This window comes from Lynx canadensis, chromosome D3, assembly GCF_007474595.2.
Source record: "Lynx canadensis isolate LIC74 chromosome D3, mLynCan4.pri.v2, whole genome shotgun sequence".
NCBI lineage: Eukaryota > Metazoa > Chordata > Mammalia > Carnivora > Felidae > Lynx > Lynx canadensis.
This window is the reverse complement of record NC_044314.2, coordinates 80,068,245-80,092,888: the sequence shown is the minus strand read 5'-3', so window position 1 is coordinate 80,092,888 and position 24,644 is coordinate 80,068,245. Positions and strand designations below refer to the sequence as shown.

The window sequence follows — 24,644 nt, the reverse complement described above, 5'->3', positions numbered from 1 at the left end:
TTTATTCCACATCTCTCTTAGAAACATACATATGCCAAGCCTCAGAATAACAAGACCAATATATTTATCACCTTGATGAGTACTGAAAAAAGCTAAATTTATTTTGCTTACATTCTGCTCTATTCTCTGCTCAGCTTTTTAAACAGTTGTACTACATCTATATTAAAAGGGTTTACGGCCATTACATACAATACCTTCTACCCTGTTAACTGTCACTTGGATGTAATCCTACAAATACATACGGATTTGATGGTCACCATTAGTCCTTGTGTCAGTGTCTCTCTGGTTGTTTTGGTTGTCTGACACTGTCCTATTTTCTAGAACATTTCTCACGAAGGGCTCAAAAGTCCCTGAGTCCTTGCATGTTGGTAAGTTTGGGTCTGCAGTCTTTATACTTGAAAGTCAGTTTGGCTGGATATAAAAATCCTTGGCTGACATTTTTGATCCTTGAGCATCTTAAATATGTTATTGTTTTTTCCTCTGACACAGAGCAGTTGTTGAAAAGTCTGATGATATTCTGATTTTCTTTCCCTTGTAAGTGACTTCATCTTTTTTGCTTGGATGCCCAAAGGACTTTTCTTTTAAAATCCAGTAGGTTTACTGAGATGTTTCAGTGATGGTCACTCTGGGTCATTTTCTCAAGTATAGTGTATGCCATTTTTAATATGTTGTTTCAAATCTTTATTGAAGATGTACTCTTTTTAAAGACCACACAGAACACCATAAAAGCAAAATATTTTCAAATATCCAGAGATTAATGCTTTAGCATTTTTGGAAAACTATCCTTCTTCCTTTTTATACTTTCCGTATCTGCACAATAAGCATTTGCCGGGAATGAAAACAAACAGGCTCCTTCAAGAATACCCCAAATATTTACAAATGTAAAGTATCCCAAAATATTTACAAATGTGAGCATATTCCCTGTCATTTAAAAATAACCCTGTTTTAGGCTCAAATTATGTCAGGCCAAGGGGTGACATATCTATGACATTTACTTCTAAAAAGACGATAACACTATACTTTTTTTTTAACTTAAAAAATCTTTTTAAATATTTATTTTTGAAGGAGAAAGAGACAGCGTGTGAGCAGGGGATGGGCAAAGACAGTGGGAGACACAGAATCCAAAGCAGGCTTCAGGCTCTGAGTTGTCAGCACAGACCCTGATGTGGGGCTCGAACCCATGAGCTGTGATCATGACCTGAGCTGGTCAGACACTTAACTGACTAAGCCACCCAGGTGCCCCACCAGTATACTTTTTAATTGGCTGTGCCTATTTAGTCATTTTGCCAACGAGAGAGGTGAAAAAAGCAATATTTTGTTACTACTTAACATTTCTGTGAAGAGTGAATTTAAAGATCTACATGATTCTCAGCTACTTGGATTTGCTCTTTTCTGAATGTCTTCCTCCTTTGTACATTTTTTAATTTCCTCTTAGAAATTTTAAGAATTCTATCGGCTTTCTTTACAGTTTCTTTGCTCATAGGGAAGTTTATTTCTTATTGAAAAACCTTTGTCTATATTCTTGTACTGCTTTTGTATTATCAGTCTTGGTTAAGTAGGTCTCCCTAGATTGGACACGAAGTCTATTTAATTGAGGGATTTTCATTGTGATAACTTTTAAATTTAGGTAATTTAATCTTGTGGAACTTAATTTTGCTACATGATGTTCTAATTTCTTCCAGATGAATATTCAGTTACCTCCAATACTATTTATTAAATATGCCATCTTTACCCCTCTGACTTTAAATAGATTATCTTCTATTCTGGGACCTGTTTCTGAATGATCATCACTGACGTCGCTCTCAACTTTCATTTAAACATTATACTGTTTTGATTACAGCCAGCTTTATCATATGCCTTATCATCTAGTGATGCAAGTCTTACATCGTGATTATTAAAAAAATTTTTTTCTGGCTTTTCTAGTGAATTTATTGTTCTCAATATATTTTATGCCAATATTATCCAATTAAAACACACAAAAAAAACGCTCCTCTCCCCAAACTCCTTTTGGAACTGAAATGGAATGGCACTAGGGTTATGTGTTAATTTTAGAAGAACTGACATTTTTGTGGTAAGTTTCCCCACCCAAGGACACGCTATCTTTTATGTTTTTTAATAACCTTCTATAGCCTGACCTCGGACACTCATTCCTACGAGCCTATTACTTAGAAATGACACCACGAAAAACATCACCCTCCCCAGCAACGTAAGATGGAGAAGATAGTGGTTACTCATCGATAGCAGGGTAGTTAAATAAACTGTGGTACATACTGTAAAACAGTAAACGGCCGTTAATAAAATGAATCAAATCAGTTGATTAGATTTCCACAAGGTAATGCTGAATGAGAAAAAAAAGATACAGGAAAGTACCTATTTAATGATCACAATTTTGTGAAATAACGATGTGCTCCCATCCCCACCTACCACAGTGTATATTGGCATGAGGAACACAACCTAAGTTGGCAACCTAAGTTAATTACAGGGGCGGGGCCGGGAAACCAACACAAATGGAGGGAGTAAGGAGGAAGGGAGAAACAGCATAAGCAAAAAGAAACAAAGTCTGCACTCAACATCAAATCAAAACTAAAATAACTTGGGGCGCCTGGGTGGCTCAGTCGGTTGAGCGTCCGACTTCGGCTCAGGGCATGGTCTCGCAGTTCGTAAGTTCGAGCCCCGCGTCGGGCTCTGTGCTAACAAACAGCTCAGAGCCTGGAACCTGCTTCGGATTCTGTGTGTGTCTCTCTCTCCCCGTCCCCTGCTCACGCTCTGCCTCTCTCTGTCTCTCAAGGACAAATAAATGTTTAAAAAAAAATTTAAAATAACTAATAAACTTAGTATATATGTTACATTTATGTATTTTAAAGTATATGCATATATATGTAAAAAAGACAGGCCAGCTTTTATTTTTAAGGCTGCACAATGCTGACTATTAGATCATACTTTAATTCATTTATAGATAAACCAAAATAGAAACGGAAAAATGACCTCTGCATCTGAACTCATCCAAGGCCTAGAATAGTGGCACATCTTACCTCTCCCCTACAGTTGTTCCACTGATAGACATTTCTCTCTCCTAAATCCCTTTAAAAACAACAAGAAGAATACCTTACTTCTTGTTTGTGAGACATATCCCAGTGAGCTCTCTTAAGGAAGATGCTAAGCTACATTTCTACCTTCCATCACTAATAGTTTCCAAACTGTTAGAGCAGAAAACCTTTTTCACAGGTATGTTACACTGGAAGCCAAGTCATCTTTTTAGGTAAACTGGAAATTAACCTTCACAGCAGAAAATAGAAGGCATAAAAATTTTTAAGCAACAACCAAGAGATGATGGATTCTTCTTGATCAGGAGACATAAAAGAAGGACTCGGGGCGCCTGGGTGGCGCAGTCGGTTAAGCGTCCGACTTCAGCCAGGTCACGATCTCGCGGTCCGTGAGTTCGAGCCCCGCGTCGGGCTCTGGGCTGATGGCTCAGAGCCTGGAGCCTGTTTCCGATTCTGTGTCTCCCTCTCTCTCTGCCCCTCCCCCGTTCATGCTCTGTCTCTCTCTGTCCCAAAAATAAATAAACGTGGAAAAAAAAAAATTTTTTTTAAAAAAATAAAAAAATAAAATAAAAAAAAAGAAGGACTCAACCAGATACCTAGAATGTTCATAGCCAAAGTAAGATGACTTCTTACCCAAATTCAGAAATTGTTAAAAAAAAAAAAAATCATCCATTAAGACATGCCTATTAAAAAAAAAAAAAAAAATCAACCCATAACAGACAAATTCAGTGATGGTGGATGGAGAGGTCATAATAAAGGAAGGGTAGTTTATATTACTAAATGGCATAACAGATACAAGTTCCCAGAGCCCAGTATGTGACCCACAGTGGGAACAAATACACATTCTCTTTTCTTCCCAAAAAGATTTTTGTAAGGTTTATTTAAATATCAATTGTCTCAGTGTATTTATATTATTTACACAGAATTCTTCAAAAATATAATTACAGCAAGACATGAAAGATTTGGAAGCACATGTCCCAGGGCTCGGCCACATACAAATTACAGCAGTTAATTCTGGGCATTATTATTAGAACAAACAAACAAAAAACAATCCCTGCTAAAACTATGACTTACCTTCCTTCCATATTTAGGATACACACCAGTTCATCCTCAAAAAATATCTCTGGTCCCTCAAGATTCTCTATGTCACTAAAACCATTACAAGGGACCTATGAAGAAGACATATACAAACAGGCCTCAGTCACAGGCAACAGTGCTGTCACTCTCATACACAAATCTGAGATACAAAGATGCTCATGTTCGTGGCAGTGGTAAATGCTATCCTACGCTATCCTGTACCACTCACCATGGCTGGAAAGTAATGTCCAGTATCAAGAATTTGTTCAGATTTTATTGTCAATTGTACATTAATTATATTTTCATAGTCTGTAGCTTCAGTGTCATAATTCACAGTGATTTCATGCAATTTATGAGGCAGTCAAGTAGGAGCAGAGACCCAGAGAGAGAAGTCTAGTACTTTGGGCAAGTAGCTCAACTCACTGGGCCTATTTTCTCCTCTGTAAATTTAGCTGATGGTACCAATGAGCTTTAACATTCTATTAATTCTTCCACTTTTTTTTTTTAACACTTTTTTTTTTTAACATTTTTTTTTATTTTTTGAGAGACAGAGCATGAGAAGGGGAGGGGCAGAGAAAAGGGGAAAGACACAGAACCTGAAGCAGGCTCCAGGCTCTGAGCTGTCAGCACAGAGCCCGATGCGGAGCCCCAACTCATGAGCCGAGCCGTGAGCTCATGACCTGAGCTGAAGTTGGACGCTTAACTGACTGAGCCACCCAGGTGCCCCCCACTTGGTTTTAAAAGTAGCCAGGAAATTTCATGTCAACCTGTGTGCACGCAGAGAACACAGGAATAGAAAGGTCCTGAGCCAAAGTAATCATTCGCCCACTGATCGATCTTAAGTATATTCCTACTATGTTCAAAGTCTTTGACATACTTCTAATTAGGCAGTGGTACAGGGAAAGAGGGAGCTAAGGAAAAAACATAACAATTCATCATTATTGGACAAACACACAGGGTGTTAAAAATGCACACAAAACCAGTTGGACTAGAAGTAGGAGTTGCAAACCAGCAGCCCATGACAAAGTGCATCAAATATATCTAGCACCCATAAACAATTTGTACCAGTTTTTAAAATATGGTATGAATGCTTTCAGCCAGGACGTGGCTCATCCAGAACATAAACTATCCATCCTAATATCAACGAACGTTTATTTATAGAAATGAATTATACTGGGGAGTATCTAGTTTTATTGTCCACAGAAGAATAAGTTCAAATTTGTCCAAAGTTCAAATTTTCCCCTTCAAAACTTGAAAAGCCTTGAAAACACTCTGCATGTATGAACCCTATGAAGTAATATTAACTAACATTAGAAAACAGGAATTGATCGGGGTGCTTTGCTGGCTCAGTCGGTAGAGCATGCAACTCTTGATCCTGGGGTTGTAAATTCAAGCCCCATATAGAGTGTAGAGATTACTTAAAAATAAAATCTTGAAAGAAAGAAAGAAAGAAAGAAAGAAAGAAAGAAAGAAAGAAAGAAGAAAAGAGGAATTAATCTTCGGTAAACCATGATAGTAAAATAAATCAGGGGTGCCTGGCTGGCTCATTTGGTAGAGCATGTGACTCTTGATCTCAGGGGTCAGGAGTTCAAGCCCCCCACTGGGCGTACAGTTTACTTTAAAAAAAAAACAAAACAAAACCCAAAAATAAATAAATCAGACTGGCTCTACTTCCAGACCTCCCCCCAACCCCTGTACTAAGAAATAAATTTAAAAGATTAGCGTGAACTACTTCCCAGAGTTACAAAAAGAACCAGGACCTGATACAGAAATTCTGAGACACTTTGTGGGAAAACACAAACAACAAAACCCCATGCGTTTCAGCAATAACAAGAAAAACAACAAAGACACAAAAACTTTTCGGGGATAATGATATGTAATGCAAGATAATTTAGCTGAGGGAATAATAATTCTGATTTACAGATCGCTTCTAATCCTCTGCTACCTTAACAAATAGTGCTATTATTCACCACGGGTTAGAATCTTCAAAGCCACAGAGAAGAAAAACTGTATTAATTTCGTCAACCCTTCCGGGAAAACTACTGGGTGAAATCTGTACAGCGTTCAATCACTGATGATTCCCCAACTCAAGGGGAGGCTCCGAAAAATAGGTTTAACCCCCTTGCAGGGAAAGAATGCTGATGTGGATTCCCTCTACATTGTGCTGCAGTTCCGTCCCTCCCCCTCCAGCCCCATTCTCTCGCTGGCTTTAGAAAAGTAAAGCTGGCAGGGACAAATGGCTTCGTGTTGTTGGATAGGAGGAAAAGGACACAATGACTCTTGCGGCCATCTAAGTGAGTAAGGGATTGTGAGGACTGAAAAACGGATACGGAGAAGAGCTGGATGAGCTAAAGCCTCCAGACCCAGACACATGCACCACGGTGGGCAAAAGCCGGGAGCTACATCAACAGATCCTTACGTGCTCTGAAAAGAACCTCTTTGAGAAGGAGGCTACAATCTTCCGGGCTTCTAACCCAGCTTTCTGCCGAACTTTATACTCCTCCAACCAATTGACGTAGTCGGTGGGGCTGTAGTGTTTCATAAGGGAAGGCCACCTACAAGGAGAGAAACACCCCCTCAGCTTCACAGAGACTCAAAGGCAGACACGCGAAATCAAAGGCAGCCTTGAGACACAGGGAACGAGCAGTACGGTTTAGCGGCACTAGGGGCCCTGGCGATGGACCCCGTTCAAATCTCCACCCGGCACGCACGCACTCGCTCGCGGCGTGACCTTGGCGTAGCAGTAGGAATGCTGTGTCTCCGCTCCCCATCTATAAAATGGGGCCAGTTGCAGCAACAATAACAGTGACGACAAGGGCTGCTAACATCTCCTGCGCGCCTCCCGAGAGCCGGGCCCCGCGTAAATGCTCCTTACACATCATCTCATTTAATAACTAACAGCAAAAGGTAGGTCTAATTATCACCGCCTAAAGTCGATGCATGAGGCTCAAAAGGAAGGGAAGTCGCTACCCCGCAAGGTCACACGGCGAGTGTGCCGGGGCCAGATTTATCCGCGGTCCCACATCGAAATCTGTGCTCTCCGCCCGCAAGCAGGGGATGCTGCGTCCGCTTCCTCCAAGGGCTGTTAAGATCATTGCATCGCCGGATCCATGTAAACATTTTAACTCGGAGTCGGGCACAAAGAAGCGCGCGGGATGGATCAGCAGGGATCCTACCGTCGTGACCCTCTAAGGCGGGCCCGGCTGCCGGGCGCTTCCCGATGCGCAATTTGGGCAGCGGCGTGGACCCGAGGGGCCCGAGGAGCCGGCGGCCTGGAGGCCTTTGTCTGTCGGTCCGCGGGCAGGGGTCCGGGGGTGGCCTCCGGGGAGGGGTCCGCGCGCGAGCAGGGAGGCGGCGGCGCGGGCCGGCCAGGCCCGGGCCCAGGGGGCGCAGGGCGGGGGCGCGGGCGGCGGGGCGGCCGGCTCACCTCACCCGGAACTGCTCCTTCCACACCTTCCCGCTACTCTGGCACAGCTCGCGCAGCCGCCGGCAGGTGCTGGAGACGCGGCCGATGTCGGCGGCCGTCAGCGAGCCGCTGCACAGGATGTACTCCAGCACCTCGCCGGGCAGGTTGACGAGGCAGCTGAGGCCCGCCGCCTCGGGCGCGGCCTCCTCCGCCAGCGCCGGCACCACCTCCATCGCGCTGTCGACCGCTGCCGCCGCCATCTTGTCCGCGTACCTGGGCCCGCCGCGCGCGCGCGCCAGGGCCCTCCGCTTCGCCCCGCCCACCCGCCTCGAGGGGCCGGGCCCCAGGTCGCCCCGCCCACACCCGTGGCCACCCCACCCCCACCCCCCGCGACGCGGGCCGCGGCTGACCCAGGGAAACCCGTTCTTACAAACCAGCTGTGCTGTGGGCCCTGCGGCTGCGAACCAGCGATCAAAGCAGATTCCCTTTCTGATTATGTGTCCGGAGCGCTTCCTGTGCATGAGCTCATCAGATCTTCCCAATAACCCTATCAACTTTTATCGCCTTGAGTTACAGATGGGGAAACTGAGCTTCAGGGAGATAAACGGACTTACTCAGAATCCCGTGTCCTAGATGTTAATTCAGATCCGCTTGGCTTGTGCTTGACTGTGCTCTAAACCAGTATGCCGTAGTAACAGCTAATTTAATATTCTTGAGAGGGTACCGTGCCAAGCATTTTACAGGTTCTTTCTCCTTATTCGAGCCCTCTGTGTTACGTACTGTAATGATACCCATTCTAGTATCATTAAGGAAATAATAAGGAGTAAGGAAAATAAGGCTCGTAAAGGTGGGAGCCACTAGTTCAAAGTCACAGACACAAAAAATGGTAGAGCCTGGGTTTGAACGCTCAAAGCAGGAATTGCCACCCAGGTGTGGGTGGGCACTCTTTTTTGGTGCCTGTGCCTATTATTACCATTACTATTACTATTACTAACCCAGGCCCTGTGCTGTGTTCCCTGGAGATACAGATGTGAGTAAGATGCTGTCTTTGCCTCCCAGGAGTTCGAAGTCCAGCTGGGTGGGTGAGGGGGGGGGGGGGGCACACAGGCATAGAACGATTTGTTGTCAGTACTTAGAGGCTCAACAAGGTAGCCCCCACCCCAATTTGGAAATCAGAATGCCCTGGAAGTAATAAAGTTATAAAGTTAACTCTCAGTGGATGGTGAGCCATCCATAGCTCCCTATTGCCCTTAGAAATGAATCTGAAATCTCTAACATTGTTGCAAAGGGATAGACCACTGTCTACCTCTCCTTGCCTATCTGAAGCCATTCTCTCCCTCACTAGCCATGCCCCAGCCAGCCTGGTCTCTTTCCTTCCACTTCTGGCCTTCACATGTATGCTGGCCCCACTGCCTAGAATATACTTTGTGCTAGAATGTCTTCCTTCGAGCTACTCCTTCTCTTCCTCCAGGCCTTAGCTTAACCTCTCCAGATGACATTTCTTCCCTCACCTCAGCCCCACTGCCCCAGGTATGATTCCTTCCCAGGATTTTTCAGTCTTGTCATTAATTAATTTATAATTATCCAACCTTTGTCTTTCCTGCTAGATCAAAAGCAACTTCAGCATCGGGACAGCATTTGATCACCTGTGGGTGCCCAGTGACGTGGCCCAGACCCTACACATAGTCGATCCTCAATAATTGTCTATTATTTGCAATTGTCTAACGAGCTGTTTAAGCTCGAGCAGGTCAGACTTTCTGAGGGGCAGCTTCTTATCTGTAAAATGGGGATAATAATAAGAATGCTGGCCTCCTGGGACTGTCAACAGAATTAAATGAGTACATTAAGGTAAAGTGCAGAGAACAGTGCCCGACACAGGGAAAGTACTGGATGAAAGTATGTTATAGAGGAATGGGGAGAAACTGTTCCAATATTTTGGAACTAGATAGAGGTGGTGGTGGAACATTGTGAATGTACTAACTGCCACTGAGTAGTTCATTTTTAAATGTTTAGTTTTAGGGGCACCTGCCTGGCTGGTCTCAGGGTTGTGAGTTAGAGCCCCACGTGGGGTGTAGAGCTCACTTAAAAAAAAATAAAATGTTTAATTTTATGTCGTGTGAATTTCACCTCAATACATTTATTCAAAAGTGTGTTACTGATTGTATTCGTTTGCTAAAGCACTGTAACAAAGCACCCCAGAGTGAGTGGCTTCACAGAAATGTATTTTTCCATGGTTCTAGAGGCCAGAAGTCTGAGTTCAAGGTGTGGGCAGGGTGGCCTTCTTCTGAGGCTTGTCTCCATGGCTCGGGGATGGCCGTCTTCTCCCTCTGTCCTCACGTGGTCTTCTCTGTGCGTGTGTCTGTGTCCTAGTCTCCTCTTAGAAGGACACCAGTCCTGTTCGATTAGGGGCCATCCTAACGACCTCATTTTAACTCAATTACCTCTTTAAAGACCTTGCCTTGATCTCCTATTTTTTTAAGTGGCCTTATTATTGGCAATTTTTTCAAGTAATCGCTACACCCAGTGTGGAGCTCGAACTTGCGGCCCTGAGATCAAGAGTCACATGCTCCACCCACTGTGCCTTGGGTTCCTCATCTATAAAGTGGCAGAAACAACAGATCTCCCTAAGGCGAGAGGACTCTTCGGGACATCAAGACCTTCTACACACCTCCATTGAGGAGATGCCCCTCAATGTGACTGACCTCATCTGAGGGGCTGTCCTGCTACCTAGTCCTACCCAGGGTTCAGTCCATGTGGCGCTGAGGAGGAGCAGGAGTGGGGAGGGAAGAGAGCCAAGGGATGGACCTCTTGTCATGTTTTTCTTTGAGTAAAGGTCACTTTTTGAGGCAAAAGAAAGACAACAACAGATCTTCCTATTAAATGAAACCGTGCATATATGTCAGTTAGTATTGCCACAGGACAAATAAACCCCAAACTTAAACAGCATAGTACAACATAGTACAGCCATGTGCCCTTGATTTTGTGGATCAAGAAATGGGAAAAGGATGGGGCGCCTGAGTGGCGCAGTCGGTTAAGCGTCCGACTTCAGCCAGGTCACGATCTCGCGGTCCGTGAGTTCGAGCCCCGCGTCGGGCTCTGGGCTGATGGCTCGGAGCCTGGAACCTGTTTCCGATTCTGTGTCTCCCTCTCTCTCTGCCCCTCCCCCGTTCATGCTCTGTCTCTCTCTGTCCCAAAAATAAATAAACGGTGAAAAAAAAAATTAAAAAAAAAAAAAAAAAAAAGAAATGGGAAAAGGCTTAGCTGGGCAGCTCTAAACTGGAATGACGTGGCGGACCCAGATTCCATGCTGTCAACCGAGGCACGTACTTACTTGCCTCTGTCAGGTCCTACAGGGCCTACAAAGAGGCTTGGGATCATGTCTTAAGTGTGCTGGGAAGCACTATCCATATTCAGACGCCCAAGCAGAGGGTATGTTCTCTCTGCCTCAGTTTCTCCGAGAAAACTTTTTCTTCTTTTGGAACGAGGAAGCAATTCTCTTCTCTAAACAGATCACTCCTAATGGTCGTCAATCTGTCTCCTCCTCTCCGTTTTCCTCAGCCACAGTCTAGGTCCATGTCCCCAGTGTGGCTCCTAAATGTTCCCCTGGCTTTCACTCTGGCCACAAGAACGTGAAAATCAGCCCCAGTGACCCTAAGACTTTAGTAACCAAAGTGTTCAGCCCCTTAGGTGGAAGGCAGACCCCACAGCTGCACAGGTGATTGGTACGCCATTCTTAAGAACAACTCTTATTTTCTTATCGATGCCATCCAGGCCTTCCCTCTGCCCATTTCTTCTTCTTCTTCTTCTTCTTCTTCTTTTTTAATCTTTTTAATGTTTATTTATTTTTGAGAGACAGAGAGACAGAGTGTGAGCAGGGGAGGGGCAGAAAGAGAGGGAGACACGGAATCAAGAGCGGGCTCCAGACTCTGGGCTGACAGCACAGAGCCCACACGGGGCTCGAACCCACGAACCACGAGATCATGACCCGAGCTGAAGTCGGACACCTAGCTGACTGAGCCATCCAGGCACCCCTGCCCAGTTCTGATCAAAGATGGCCAAGACGCCATTGGGAAAAAATTAAAGTCACCTGCCAATCCAGAAAATCCTCTCCACAATTCTAGAAAAGAGTCGTTTCAATAGTGGGAGCAGGCATTAAACCAGACTTAAGGCACAGCACAGGTAATCCGCTAATGAGATTACGAGGACGGAGAAATTCCACTCTTTTGATATACAGCCAAGTATCGCGTCACATACATGCTTTCGAGATGAATGTTAACTTGTCCTCAGGAATGAGGACCTGGTCACATATTTCCTAGTTCATCCTAAGCTCATTTGGTAATTGGGGTACACGTTGTGCTAGCGAATTGCCTTTGGCTCAAGGAAGTATGAAAACTTCTTATCTTTACCACAGGCCAGTGGTTACAGCTTGGAACAAGACGCTTAGGCTAAACCCCCACAGTCACAGGGAGATAGGGACACTATCTTCCCTGATATTTACATTTCAAAGAGATGTTTCTCAGGCCCTTAAGGAAAATATTCCTGAATTTTACTACTGTCACGAGGCTTGTTTAGCCTTTAAAAAATTTTATTTATTTATTTATTCTTGAGAGAGAGAGAGAGAGAGAGAGAGAGAGAGGGAACGTGAGCAGGGGAGGGGCAGAGAGAGAAAGGGAGAGAGAGAGTCCCAACCAACTCAGCCCCAACTGAGTCCCTCAGGTGCCCTGGCTTGTTTAGCCTTTCAAAAAGATTTGCAAAATGTCATATGTATGTGCAGTGGAATATTATTCAGCTGTAAAAAGGAATGGAGTACTGATATGTGTTATAACACGGATGAACCTTGAAGACGTTATGCTAAGTGAAGAAGCCAGTCACAGAAGGACAGATACCGTATCATCCCACTGCTGTGAAACTTCTAGAAGAGGCAAATACGTAGACACTGAATGTAGACTGGTGGTCACCAAGGGCTGGGAGTGAGGAGGCAATGGGGAGTTATTGCTTAATGGTTATAGTTTCTGTTTAGGGTGATAGAAAACGTTCTGGAAAGAGATACGGGTGACAGTTATATGCCGTTAAGAATGCCCTTTATGCCATCGGATTGTATGCTTAAAAATAGTTCACTGGAGGGGCGCCTGGGTGGCGCAGTCGGTTAAGCGTCCGACTTCAGCCAGGTCACGATCTCGCGGTCCGTGAGTTCGAGCCCCACGTCGGGCTCTGGGCTGATGGCTCAGAGCCTGGAGCCTGTTTCCGATTCTGTGTCTCCCTCTCTCTCTGCCCCTCCCCCGTTCATGCTCTGTCTCTCTCTGTCCCAAAAATAAATAAACGTTGAAAAAAAAAATTAAAAAAAAAAAATAGTTCACTGGCAAATTTCCTGTTACATGCAGTTTACCATAATAAAAAAAAATAGCACTGACAAAAAAGATTTGCGTACATATCAAAGGACAGAGGAGAGATTTACACATACGCAGTTTCTCAAGGAAATGCTCTGAGAAGGGAAGAAGGGAACGAGTCTCTTTCTCTTTGGGCAACAGGGGAGATTCTAGATGTTAAAATCAATCCTACAGTTCCCTCTCGCTGAACTGCTGACTGTATGTATTGAACACAGAGGCAGTATAGCCCCCGCTTAAAATGACCTACTATAAGCCTAAATGCTAGACTAACCCCCTCCCACCCCATCCTACAAGGCCCCCCAGAGCTCCTCCAGGGTGCCCTCTCCCTGCGAATAAACTCGTCTTTGTGGAGTATCAGCATATGGTGTACATCTGGTTATCTTTGGCCGGAGGGTTTCAATATTCCTCTCGCAAGAGATCTCTACAATCTGACTAGAGAGACCATTTCCACACCCCTCAACGACCCCAATGGCTTTCCTTGTTCTCAAAATATGTCTACAAACACTTTCTCTTCTGGTCCATTTCCCCAGACTCTGTTCCAGCCGAGGGCCTTTGCTAGTTCAGTTCCTTTTTCCTGGAGTGCTGGCTTCCCAGCTCCTCACTTACCCTTTGACTTTCTCCCTCAGTCACATGGTTGATGAGACCTCCCCCCACCCGCCACCAAACCGCCTTATTTAAACTCTCCGTCTGTTTTTTTTTCTCCAAAATCACTTATCACCATCTATCACTATAACATACTCCCTCAAAAAAAAAAAAAAAAAAATTACGGTCTCTCTCCTTCCAACAGATGTGAGCCCTCCTGGTTGATCTCCAGTGTCTATGAAAGGGCCTAACACACAGTAAATCCTCATTATATTTCTGGTGAATAAGTAATCCTGTGAGTGCAAGTCAGTTTAGCTGGCTGTATTTTGCACGGGGTGGGGTGGGGGTGGGCATCAGTCTCCAGGGGCCAGAGAGCGGACTACGGTAGGCTGAGTGGTAGCCCCCAAACACGTTCACATTCCAATCCCTGGAGCCTCTGACGTGTGTGGGTTTTCTCCCAGCACCACCAAGCAATTCTCCGACACTACAACTCGACCCAATTCTGACACTGGCTACCTGGAGATAGCATCAGCCCCCACAGGTTCAGGCTTAGACCTCTAAGACTGCCCCAGCCCCCCTTTAGCCGGTACTTAACAAGCCAAGGTTGTTACCTGTAGTTCTGATTGGCTATAAATCAGAGGTTCCCTTGATCTCTTCAACCAGTGTGCTAGAATGACTCAAAGAACTCAGAGACATTTTACTTCCCAGGTCACTGGCTTATTATAAAAGGATATAACTCAGGAACAGCCAGATAGAAGGTACGGGGAGAGGTCTAGGAGCTTCCATGCCCTCTCAAAGGGCACCGTTCTCCATGAATCTCCACGGGTTCACCAATCTTGGTGCTTCTGAATCCCGTCCTTTTGGGTTTTTATGGAGGCTTCATTACAAAGGCATGATTGATTCACTCATTGGCCGCTGGTGATTGATTCAACAACCTCCAACCCCTCTCCCCTCCTCCGAGGTCAGGAAGGGTGGGACTGAAAGTTCCAACCCTTTGGTCACATGGTTCGTTTCCCTGGCAACCAGCCCCCATCCCCAGATGCTTTCCCAAACTCACCGCATTTACATTCACTCAGGTGTGGGTGAAAGGGGTTTGTTGGGAATAATGAGACAACTTTATCGCTCTTATCACTTAGGAAATCCCAAGGGTTTTAGGAACTCTTTGCCAGAAACAGGGGTGAAGACCAAATATATATTTCTTATTATAAATCACAAGTTCACAGTTACCTTACATGGCAAAAGGGACTTTGCAGATGTAATTAGGTTAGGACTCTTGAGATGGGGAATTTTCCTAGACAACCTGGGTGAGCCCAATGTAATCACAAAGGTCCTTATAAAGAGACAGGAGGGTCAGAGGCGGAGAGTGGAGATGTGACACAGTGCAGCTTCTAGAAGCAGGAAGAGGCAAGGAAAGGGATTCTTTCCTAGAGCAGTAGTGAATATGAAACTACCACAGATTTAATGCAGATTTTGTATGAGTTTTCCATTGCTGTTGTAATAAATTACCACAATTTACTGGCTTAAAACAACACAAATTTAGGGGCACCTGGGTGGCCCAGTCAGTTAAGCATCGGCTCTTGGTTTCAGACCCCATCATGATCTCACGGTTTGTGGGATCGAGCCCCGCGTAGGGCTGCGTGCTGATCGTGCAAAGTCCGCTTGGGATTCTCTCTCTTCCTCTCTCCGCCCCTCCCCTGCTAACGCTCGCTCGCTCTCTCTCAAATAAATAAACACACTTTATTTATTTATTTATTTATTTTAATTTTTTTTTCAAGGTTTATTTATTTCTGGGACAGAGAGAGACAGAGCATGAACGGGGGAGGGGCAGAGAGAGAGGGAGACACAGAATCGGAAACAGGCTCCAGGCTCCGAGCCATCAGCCCAGAGCCTGACGCGGGGCTCGAACTCACGGACCGCGAGATCGTGACCTGGCTGAAGTCGGACGTTTAACCGACTGCGCCACCCAGGCGCCCCAATAAACACACTTTATAAGAAAAACCTCACGGGGTGCCCGGGTGGCTCAGCCGACTTCAGCTCAGGTCGTGATCTCACAGCTCGTGAGTTCGAGCCCCGTGCTGACAGCTCAGAGCCTGGAGCCTGCTTCGGATTCTGTGTCTCCCTCTCGCTCTCTCTCTGCCCTTCCCCCACTCACACTCTGTCTCTCTCTCCTTCAAAAATAAATAAACATTTAAAAAAAAAAACACCTCACAAATTTATGATCTCACTGCTCTGGATGTCAGAGGTCTCTGATGGGTTTTACGAAGCTGCAGTAAAGGCGGCTGCAGGACTGCTGCTCACAGCCGCATGACCCCGAAATCTGCAGTAATGCAGTGTGCCAGGGAGATTACGTGGTTACTCAGCATTCAGTGGCAAGAGGTAACAAATACATAGAGGCAGATAAAACACGCGCGCGCAGACACACATAACGATTGCAAAGCAATCTCTCCAGTACGCCAAGCGACTGGTACACAGAAGCTGAAAAGGCAGTGTTTGAATCCAGCCCTCAGCAATAGACATGGGATTGGAGTTGGGCGAAGAGGAGGGGTGAGCTTTCCAGGTAAGGGGAGGAGCAGAAACAAAGGCTAGCCGGAAGGAGAGAAAAGCTGCCTTTAGACCCCTTGGGGGGGTGGGCGGGGAGGCCAGGAAAATGGGTGATGGGCATTGAGGGGGGCACTCGGGAGGAGCCCTGGGTGTTTTATGTAAGTGATGAGTCATGGGAATCTACTCCCGAAGCCAAGAGCACACTGTGTGTTAGCTAACTTGGCAGTAAATTATATGCAAAATAAATAAATAAAAGACAAAGGCAAAACACACACACGCACACACATACACACACACACACACAAAGAACCATTGGGGTGAGCCCACAGACAGGGAAGCTTTGTGTGGAGCCAGGGAGGCAACCAAAATTGAGAAAGCCTGCCTGTGGCCAGAGCAAGCACTGAATGTTGGCCAGAGGGGATGGCCCTGGTCCTCTGGTCCCTGGCGGCATTGAATGCCTTGTAAAAAAAGGCATGACGGATAAAGGAGATGTTTCAGAAGGGCAATCTGGGGGCAGTGTGTGTTTTTCAAAGAAGGGGAAGCCACCAGCCTGGAGGAAAAAGGAACAGGTGTCTCTCTCCCCACAGACTGGCCTGTAGCTCTCTGCTAATAACGGCATTTCCATCAGCGACTCTTTTCAAAGCCTTCAAAATGAAACTCAGTTACCGCACAGTTTCACCAAGGCCGCGGATACCACACCTGGAAATTACAGTGGGTCTCAGAGGCTTTCCTGCGCTTAGTATCTTTTCCCCACCACGTCCCCGTGAGACCAGAAATGGGAGCAGGGGAAGGAGGGGCTCATAACTTGAAGATCTCACGTTCCTGGGAACTGTAAGGAAAAGCTAAGAGAGGCTTCCGGTATCAACTCTGAGTTCCAGCGGAGGAAACCCAGACTGCCGAGAGACCAAGAGACCACACGCCCCTGTTCCCCTCCCTCCCTAAGTCTAGCAGTACAAAAAGATTAAAAAAAAAAAAAAAAAAACCCTTTACTAATTACTCAGCTTTAATTGTCTGCTGTTTGATTAACTTAATCTTATTTTCCTCCAGAGGCCATTGCTAAAGCGATTTCCTTGTAGTGATGTGGGTTCCAAGCTCCATACTGATCCCTCGATTGTAAATAATTTCTCTGGTTTTGTTCTCTCGGTGATTTTGCCAAGGGTCCAATGAAGAAAAAAAAAAAGTACATTTTTACTATTTGTGAGGCCCATATTCTATATTGACCTGCAATGACTCAAAGATCCGTTTTCCTCCTTCCCCCACTTGTCTCCCACCCCCTTCTCCTTTTGATTTGTGGTTGGGAAGGTTCTGTTTTGGTGTAAACTTGGATTTTTTTTTTCACCTGGTTGCCAGGCAACAGCAGTCACCCCAGTCAGGATGCAGAGAAATGTTAAATTGTTCCCAGCCACCTCTGAGGCTGGACTTGTCAAAACTCCAGTGCAGGTTGGGGGGCTGGTTAAAAATTCAGAAGTCAGAACTTATCCCTAGCAAGCGCTAATGGGCAGGCGGGGGGGAGAAACCCAGGAATTGGCTTTTAAAACGTCTCCTCTGATGACAGAAGTCTGAAGGGGTGCCAAAGGCACCCAGGGCTGAATAGCAAATGGTGAATTATGCCAAGAAGGAGCCGTGTGACAGGCGCCTGGGTGACTCCGTCGGTTAAACGTCCCACTTTGGCTCAGGTCATGATCTCATAGTTCGTGAGTTCAAGCCCCGCGTCGGGCTCTGTGCTGACAGCTCAGAGCCTGGAGCCTGCTTCACATTCTGTGTCTCCTCTCTCTCTGCCCCTCCTCCCCCTGCTTGCACTCTGTCACTCTCTCTCGAAAATAAACACTAGAAAAAGATTTTAAAAGAAAGATGGAGAATTAAAAAGAAAGATGGAGCTTGAATAAGAGAAAAAAAGCTGAGAACATCGGAAGCTAGGACCTTAATTTATTTACTCATATATGGGACTATTCTATTCTATCCTATCCTATACTGTTCTGTGTGTGTTGAATATGTTAATATATGAACCCATGTGATCCCATTGCAAGGCAATGAAGTTGAAACAACCGCAGCCTACTAGACATGCAGAAAGGAAGAAACAGAGAGGTTGAGTAACTCGTCCAAAGTTGCACAGCCGGGAAGTGGAAGAGCCGGGATTTGAACTTTGGGTCTCCTGGCAGCGGCACTGGCTGGTGGTGTAGAATGCAGATTCTAGAGCTGGACAGTCTGGGTTCGAATTCTACCTGTAACGTGCACTAGCTACGTTCACCTTGCACAAACTGGCTCATCTCCTTGTGCCTCAGTTTCCCAAGTTGAGTAATGATACACGTCTAACTATTCCCATGAAGACTGGCATTTGATAACTCTTAGCCATTATTTTAATTAGTTTCTGTGAGGCAGGGTAGAGCTGGACACTGAGGGCTTCTCTGGCCCCACCCCCATCTCTGACCTGCATCTCGCATTTGAACTTGGGCCTGAGGTTCAGGAATGGGGTGGAGAAGGCAGGAATGGTATGTGGGGAATGTTTGATGTTGGGGAAGTTATTCTGTAGTTTAAAAGGCTATCTAGCTGTTTGTGCTTTTTGGCCAGGAAGTAGGCGCGAATGTCAAAATGGTCACAGCATCCAAATGGCCGTGTCCAGAAGGGCATGACGAAGCCTGGGGGGCCCCCACCCTCCCAGTTTATCCTTTTATACTAACCATCCTGTCGGGGCATTTGGGGTAAGCTCCTCTTCATCTGTCCTTTTGGTGCTTTTGAGGCTCCTTCCTTCTGGAACCGGGTCTGAAGCTAGCTAGGAATTAGGTTTTAGGGTCCTCAGGGTTGTGTATACAGGGAGAGAGGGCTGGGGCGAAGGGGGTGCCGTTTCTTTGGGGCCCATCCAGTGAACGCAGCCACGATGGGGGCAAAGGTGTCGTGGGGCAGTGTGGACAGGAGGCTGGCTCCACCGGGATTTGGATCCATGTCAAGACTCTAGAACTGTTCCCCAGCTGCCGGAAGCATCCTGGAGTGCCCTCATGGTCCAGGACTGGCTGACAGAGGGGTATGAAACCCGGCCTTCTGGCCGCAAATCACGGGACGGCTCCGGAAGGTCACCTTCAGAATTCCCTGCACCGTTGGCTGAAATTTCTGTTGCGACAATATCACAGCTCCGGCTTTCCCTCGGATCAGATGGACTGCTCTCCCTCCCTCCCTCCCCGCCTCGCCCCTCCCCTGCCTCAGACCACTCCCCAGCCCATCTCTGCCACCTCCCTCAGGGTGGGCTTCCTGGGTGGGGGTGGGGGGGGGGACACCTGGCCAGCGACAGCAAGCAAAGGTGGGAGAAGCTCCAAGCAAATCAAACAACAGACAACAGCCAGTGAAGTCGACTCCACTTTTTAATATGGTAACCATAATGCAAACAGGCATAAGTAGACTTGTGTTGAATTCCATCAAGTTAGAAGATGAGGACGAGTTAGAAGGAGAGCATGCAGTGAACACGGCTTGGACAACCTCGCGAGGAGCGTGGGGCGGGCGTCAGTCCTTAAAGGAAGGTGCCGGAGCGCATGGGACACTGGGCGGACATTAGCAGCATCGAGAGCTCAGAGGTAGGGGGACGTCCGAGTTTCTGACGGCGTGTGTGTGTGTGTGTGTGTGTGTTTGGTGACATGTGACACCCACTCTGCCCACCTCCCCAGCTCCTCAACCCTGAATGGAAACCCATTGGGACAGCAAGGAGGGGCGGCCAACTGCGTGTTCTCTCTCTCTTTCTGCCTTCCAGGAAACCACTGCTGAGCCCAGAGTGGGTCTACGATCACAAGACAGAGCGACACAAGGAAAACAGGGTGGAGGCAGGGTGGCACGGCATTGGGCCTTCACGGGTCATAATCAGAGCGATGCCGAGGGCACAGCCTCCTACCGAGATGGAAGCAGCATCCTTCTGTCTTGGGAGGGAGTTTGTGAAACCACTTTTTTTATCCCCCCGGCCCCCCACCAAATCCTTGGAGTCTCAAGTTGGTGGCAGATAACGGAAACAAAGCCATCAGGCCGAGGGGTCCTCCGCTGACTCCAGTAGGTCCGTGATGAAAAGGCCTGGGGCAGCCAGGAGCGATGTTTTTGCTCCCAGGGGACATCTGGCAATGCCCGAAGACATATTTGGTTGTCACATTTGGCAGGACGGGGACTGATACTGGCTTTTAGTGGGTGGAGGCCAGAGATGACATGCCACATCCTGTCTTTACAATGCCCAGGGCAGCCCCCACCACAAAGAACTGGGCCCAAATGCCAATAGTGCTGAGGTTGGCTGGCCCTCGACCAGAGGCTCTGAGAGCTTGGGAGCCAAGCTGGGCACTTTGATGTCCTGGAGTCATTTTCTGGAAGACTACGGAAAAGCAGCATCTTAAGGCAGGTTTGTTCGGTCCTGCCTGCCAGGGCCACCTCGTTAAGAATGGTCGCTGTCCTGGACCAGGCAGACATGTCCTTCTTGTCCAGAACCGTTCGGACATTCCAGGACAACTCAGACGCCTCAACAAACAAAGGCATATCTACCCCTGACCTCCGCCCTTGCACGGGGCTTTGACAAGTAGTCATAGGGAATAGACTCAAGACCCGTGTTCCAGGGGTGAACATTTACCTGGGTCCTCACCTAAGACTCACCCGAGTCTCATCGGTGTTTGGGGGCAGGGATTGGCGGGGGACCGAGGACAGGGTGTGTATGATGGAGAGAGGAGAGACCAGGTTCGTGTCAGCGCCGGAAGGTCAGATTCAGGTTCGTGGGACCATCTGTGATGAGTCCCGGACGGTGGGAGGTAGGGCAGGGGCTCTCAGATCTCCCTTCCCCCATTCCAGCCCCTGGCCTTTAATTCTTGAGCTAACCAGGACTTTTGGATGCAGGAAGCCTTACAAGGGTTGAGAGATGTCAGTGAGGATGGACAAGTCCTCTAGGATGCCCAGATGAATATTTCTCTCTCCTTGTCACCTGCAGGTGGTCTCAGATGAACCGGCCAGTACAGACAGAAGGCTTTGTGGGTAAGGGGGCCATGGTGACACATTAGAGGTCAGGGTAGCAGAGATGGAAATATGCCAGTTAATGGCCGGCTTAAAACAAGATCTTAACCCCACAGTTTTCCTGATGGCACGAATGGCCAACGTTCTAGAGGAGAAGGGGCCCAGGCATCTGGCTGGCCCATCCTGGCATAGAAACTGTTTACCCCTGATCTGGGTCAAAAAATCTCACTTGTTTTGGACTTCGGGCAAAACCTGACCTCCTTTTGGAAGTCCAAAGCAGGTGGCTGCCGAGAATGTGTTTGGCAAGAAAATCCCGTGTTCTAAGGCCAATGTCTACTGGCCTGGGGTCAGTTCTCTTTGTGTGCATGCACGCATGGCCGGAGCCTGGAGGGATTCACCCCACTGGCTGGTAATCATGGCAACAAGCGTAAACTCTTCTTTCCCATGAGGCTGGTTTTTTTGTTTTTTTGTTTTGTTTTTTTTCCTCATGAGGCTCCTTGCTCAGCCTAGAGGGAAGACTCTTGACTTTCTCCGCAACAGATAGGTCTCCAGTTCCTGGTTCCCTCAGTCCAGTCTTGGTAACCACAACACTCCACAGATAGTTCAACAGGCCAGCCATCCACGCTCTGTGCTGCAGCCCCAATATTCTTTTCCAAGCGCAATTCCAGTCGCCTTATTTTTTCCCCATTAAAAAAAAAAAAAAACGTTCTTAGGGATTTCCTGCTGCCTACCAAATGAAGTCAAAATTCCTCAACATGCCCTCGCCTCTCCCTAGCACCTGGCCCCTGCTCACCTGCCAGGCATCTGCCTCACCACCGTCAGCTTCCACAGCCTTCCAAAGCCACGCCTGAAGCCAGCCCCGATTTACCGTTCCCAGTCTGTGCCTTCCGTCCCCACTCTTCCTACTTCCTCGAAACCTGGTGTCCCCAGGCCGGCAGGTGCAATCCACCCAGTTCTCGAACCCCAGACATGTATGTTGATTCTAAGCCTTGTGTGTCCACATACGAGATTCTAATCTTCCACAAACAGGAACTGTATATTGTTCTGTACACATCATTGCGCCTTCTGCATACAGTTACTGACGAAGTGAAAAAAAAAAAATTCAAAAGCGTCGGCGGGCCAGGAGGCATAACTGGTTATTTTATGGGCTTTATCTCATTTAACCCACTTTGCTATATAGGTGCTGTATATGGACTTGAAAAGGTTAAGTCACCAGCCCGGAGCTGTCTGTGGAAACAGGGAGGAGGGGCGATAAAGTTAGCATTTGGACTCGGGTCCGTTTCCAAAAAGCTCCATTTCGGTAAGTCCGAAGCATTTCCCCGAACGGAAAGGTCCCGGGCTGCCTCACTCTGTGGAAACCAATCAGGAAAACATTCCTCCGCTCAGGGAGTTTAATTACCTCTCTTCTTTCATAACACGAGGTGCGGGATTCATAGTCAAGACGTGATTATGGATTCATCGTCAAGATGGGGAGCGTGACCATTTCACCTTTTCCTGTTTGCTGGGGATGTCTCCTTCCTCTTGGCCAAACTCACTTTTGTTAAATGCGGTTGGAGCCACGGCAGGCCAGTTCAAGGCGGAGAGGGACCAAAAGGGCTGTAGCCTAGGTAACCCCCAAACGCCCAGTGAATCCTACTTTCTGCTCACCTGTTGTGAAGCCAAATTGGGCCCCTCCTTTTGGCTACTGGGACTGAACTAAAAACCACCACAAGAGGGCAGCATTTACCCACCCTGGATCAGACCTAAACCCTGAACCTGGACTTCACTCTGCCTCCCGATAGGCTCATAACAGCGAGGTTTTTCCTAACAGGGATTCTGGCAAAGGAGAGAAACACATCAGACCGATCTCCAGTCTTCTCCCCGGGCATCATGAAGCAGCTTGTGTCGGGAGTTGAAAGGCGTTTACTCTAAAAACAAAACTCCTTTTTGGGGACGAAAGATGCATCCCCGTTCTATAATCGCTGCTTCGGACTCCCTGACACAATGAGATGATGTTTCCCGCTGCCTGCCTGCTACTAGAAGGGCAGGGCTATACGAAGAAGATGCACAGAGGAACTTCACACAAGAACTTATTTGGGGACGGAGAAGCACGCGCAGAGCTTGGTCTGGAGAGGGAAGCGCTGATGAATTCCTCCTTGAATGACGGGTGGAGAAAGGCGAGGTCTAGTTTGCCCTTTGCCTTTAAGAATCTCCGAGGTTGTCCCCTCCTGGGGACGCCTCTTTGGCGCCCCCTGTCCTAAGTCCCTTCTAGAGAGGGTCGGGGGCACTTTCTCTTTGGCAGGCCCCCCAAGCGGAGCATCAGGAAATGCCCACTGTGCCCTACAGAAAGGCGAAGCTGTCTCTCTGTATGCTAGGACACAGCCAAACAGAAGCACCCACTGTCTGAAGGCTCCCCTTCCAGCCCTGGGGACCCAGGGCAGGCCCCTCGCACTGAAGACTGATGGCCATTTTTGATTGGAGTCAAAGTTCGTTAACGTGTCAAAATTATTTTATCAGGCTTGAAACCACGGGATCACTCGTAGAAGTCCAAGAGCGTGTGGGGCAGGCCACCCTGGGTTGTGGTCCCGTACAAGAAGCTATGTGAAGCCTCGTTATGGCTTCCCTCTCCAACTACCCTTTTGGACGGGCTTCTGTGATTTCCTTCCTAGGGCAGATCGGCAAGTCCCCATTTGGAGAAAAAAAAAAAAAAAAAAAAAAAAAAACCCAAGACAAAACAAAACAAAAAACCCGGCGATGAGACTCTTCCTTGAGATGCTCTCCAGTCTCCACCACTTTAAAGTTTCATCTATTCATACTCTTTTTTTTTTTTTTTTTAGCTCCATAACATTACAAGGGGAAACTGAGGACAAGTGACTTGCCCCAAGTCACCTGGTGGCAAAGACAGGAACATTACTTCCCAGACTTGCAGGTAGGATTATCTGGGGAGGGCCAAATCAGGTGATCCTATCTGGCTCGGGCAGGGTAGGATCAGGGAGGGGGTTTGCTTAATCCTTGAGATGGGTTAGTTTCCCAGAGAGGGCTGCTCACTGGTGCGTGCTGGGATCTAAACGCACGCAATTCCGTGAGCCCCTTTTTGATGGAGATTTCCCCTTAATCGTCACACTCCCTTCTCCCTGCCCTTTGCAACCGGGGACCGTTAAGGTGCTTCAGGGATAAGAATTCAGGAACACGGAGCACAGATCTTAAGTTATGGACACGTGAGGAACCAATACAAGGCCAGGGCACGGTTTGGGGCACTGAGAGGCTGCCGGCAACACGCCTGTCCAGGGGACAGGGCAGACGACGGGGACCCAGGCCTGTCACATGCGTGCACACACGTGCACACATACACACACAACGAGGACGTCATCATAAAAAAAGGATAAGGGGGGGGGCTTCAGCGGCAGAGGGACTGGCTGGGACTCTCCTGACCAGTCCCTGCAGCCTCTCCAGGGGAAACCCCAGAAAACAAGCCCTAATAGGAGCGACGGCCATGTTCCAGTGATTTCATGCACCAGTGATTTGCCCTTGTCAGGAAGAGAGAGAGAGAGAGAGGGGGGGACACAGTTTTGGAAGAGCCACTGTGGATTATAAAGGCATTGCATTGCGGCAGGAAAACTCAAGGAGAAAACCCAGGAGGGCCAAGGAAACCACCGAGGGGTGGGG

The 24,644-nt window shown here is 47.4% G+C and overlaps 2 protein-coding genes across 3 annotated transcripts in view; both read right to left on the bottom strand.

Annotated features, from left to right (window-relative positions):
- The window catches only part of FBXO21 (F-box protein 21), a 49,481-nt gene extending 41,694 nt beyond the window's left edge, over positions 1-7,787 (bottom strand). For both annotated transcript variants that reach the window (XM_030335735.1, XM_030335736.1), the window contains exons 1-3: positions 7,549-7,787; positions 6,541-6,676; positions 4,119-4,213 (exon numbers count right to left, since the gene is read on the bottom strand). In XM_030335735.1, the coding sequence (XP_030191595.1) occupies positions 4,119-4,213; positions 6,541-6,676; positions 7,549-7,787 (470 nt within the window). The remainder of the gene's footprint in view (positions 1-4,118; positions 4,214-6,540; positions 6,677-7,548) is intronic.
- Positions 7,788-19,372: 11,585 nt separating this feature from the next.
- The window catches only part of NOS1 (nitric oxide synthase 1), a 90,880-nt gene continuing 85,608 nt past the window's right edge, over positions 19,373-24,644 (bottom strand). The window contains 1 exon segment of the mRNA XM_032595421.1: positions 19,373-24,644. Within this exon segment, the coding sequence (XP_032451312.1) occupies positions 24,299-24,644 (346 nt within the window). The 3' untranslated portion in view covers positions 19,373-24,298.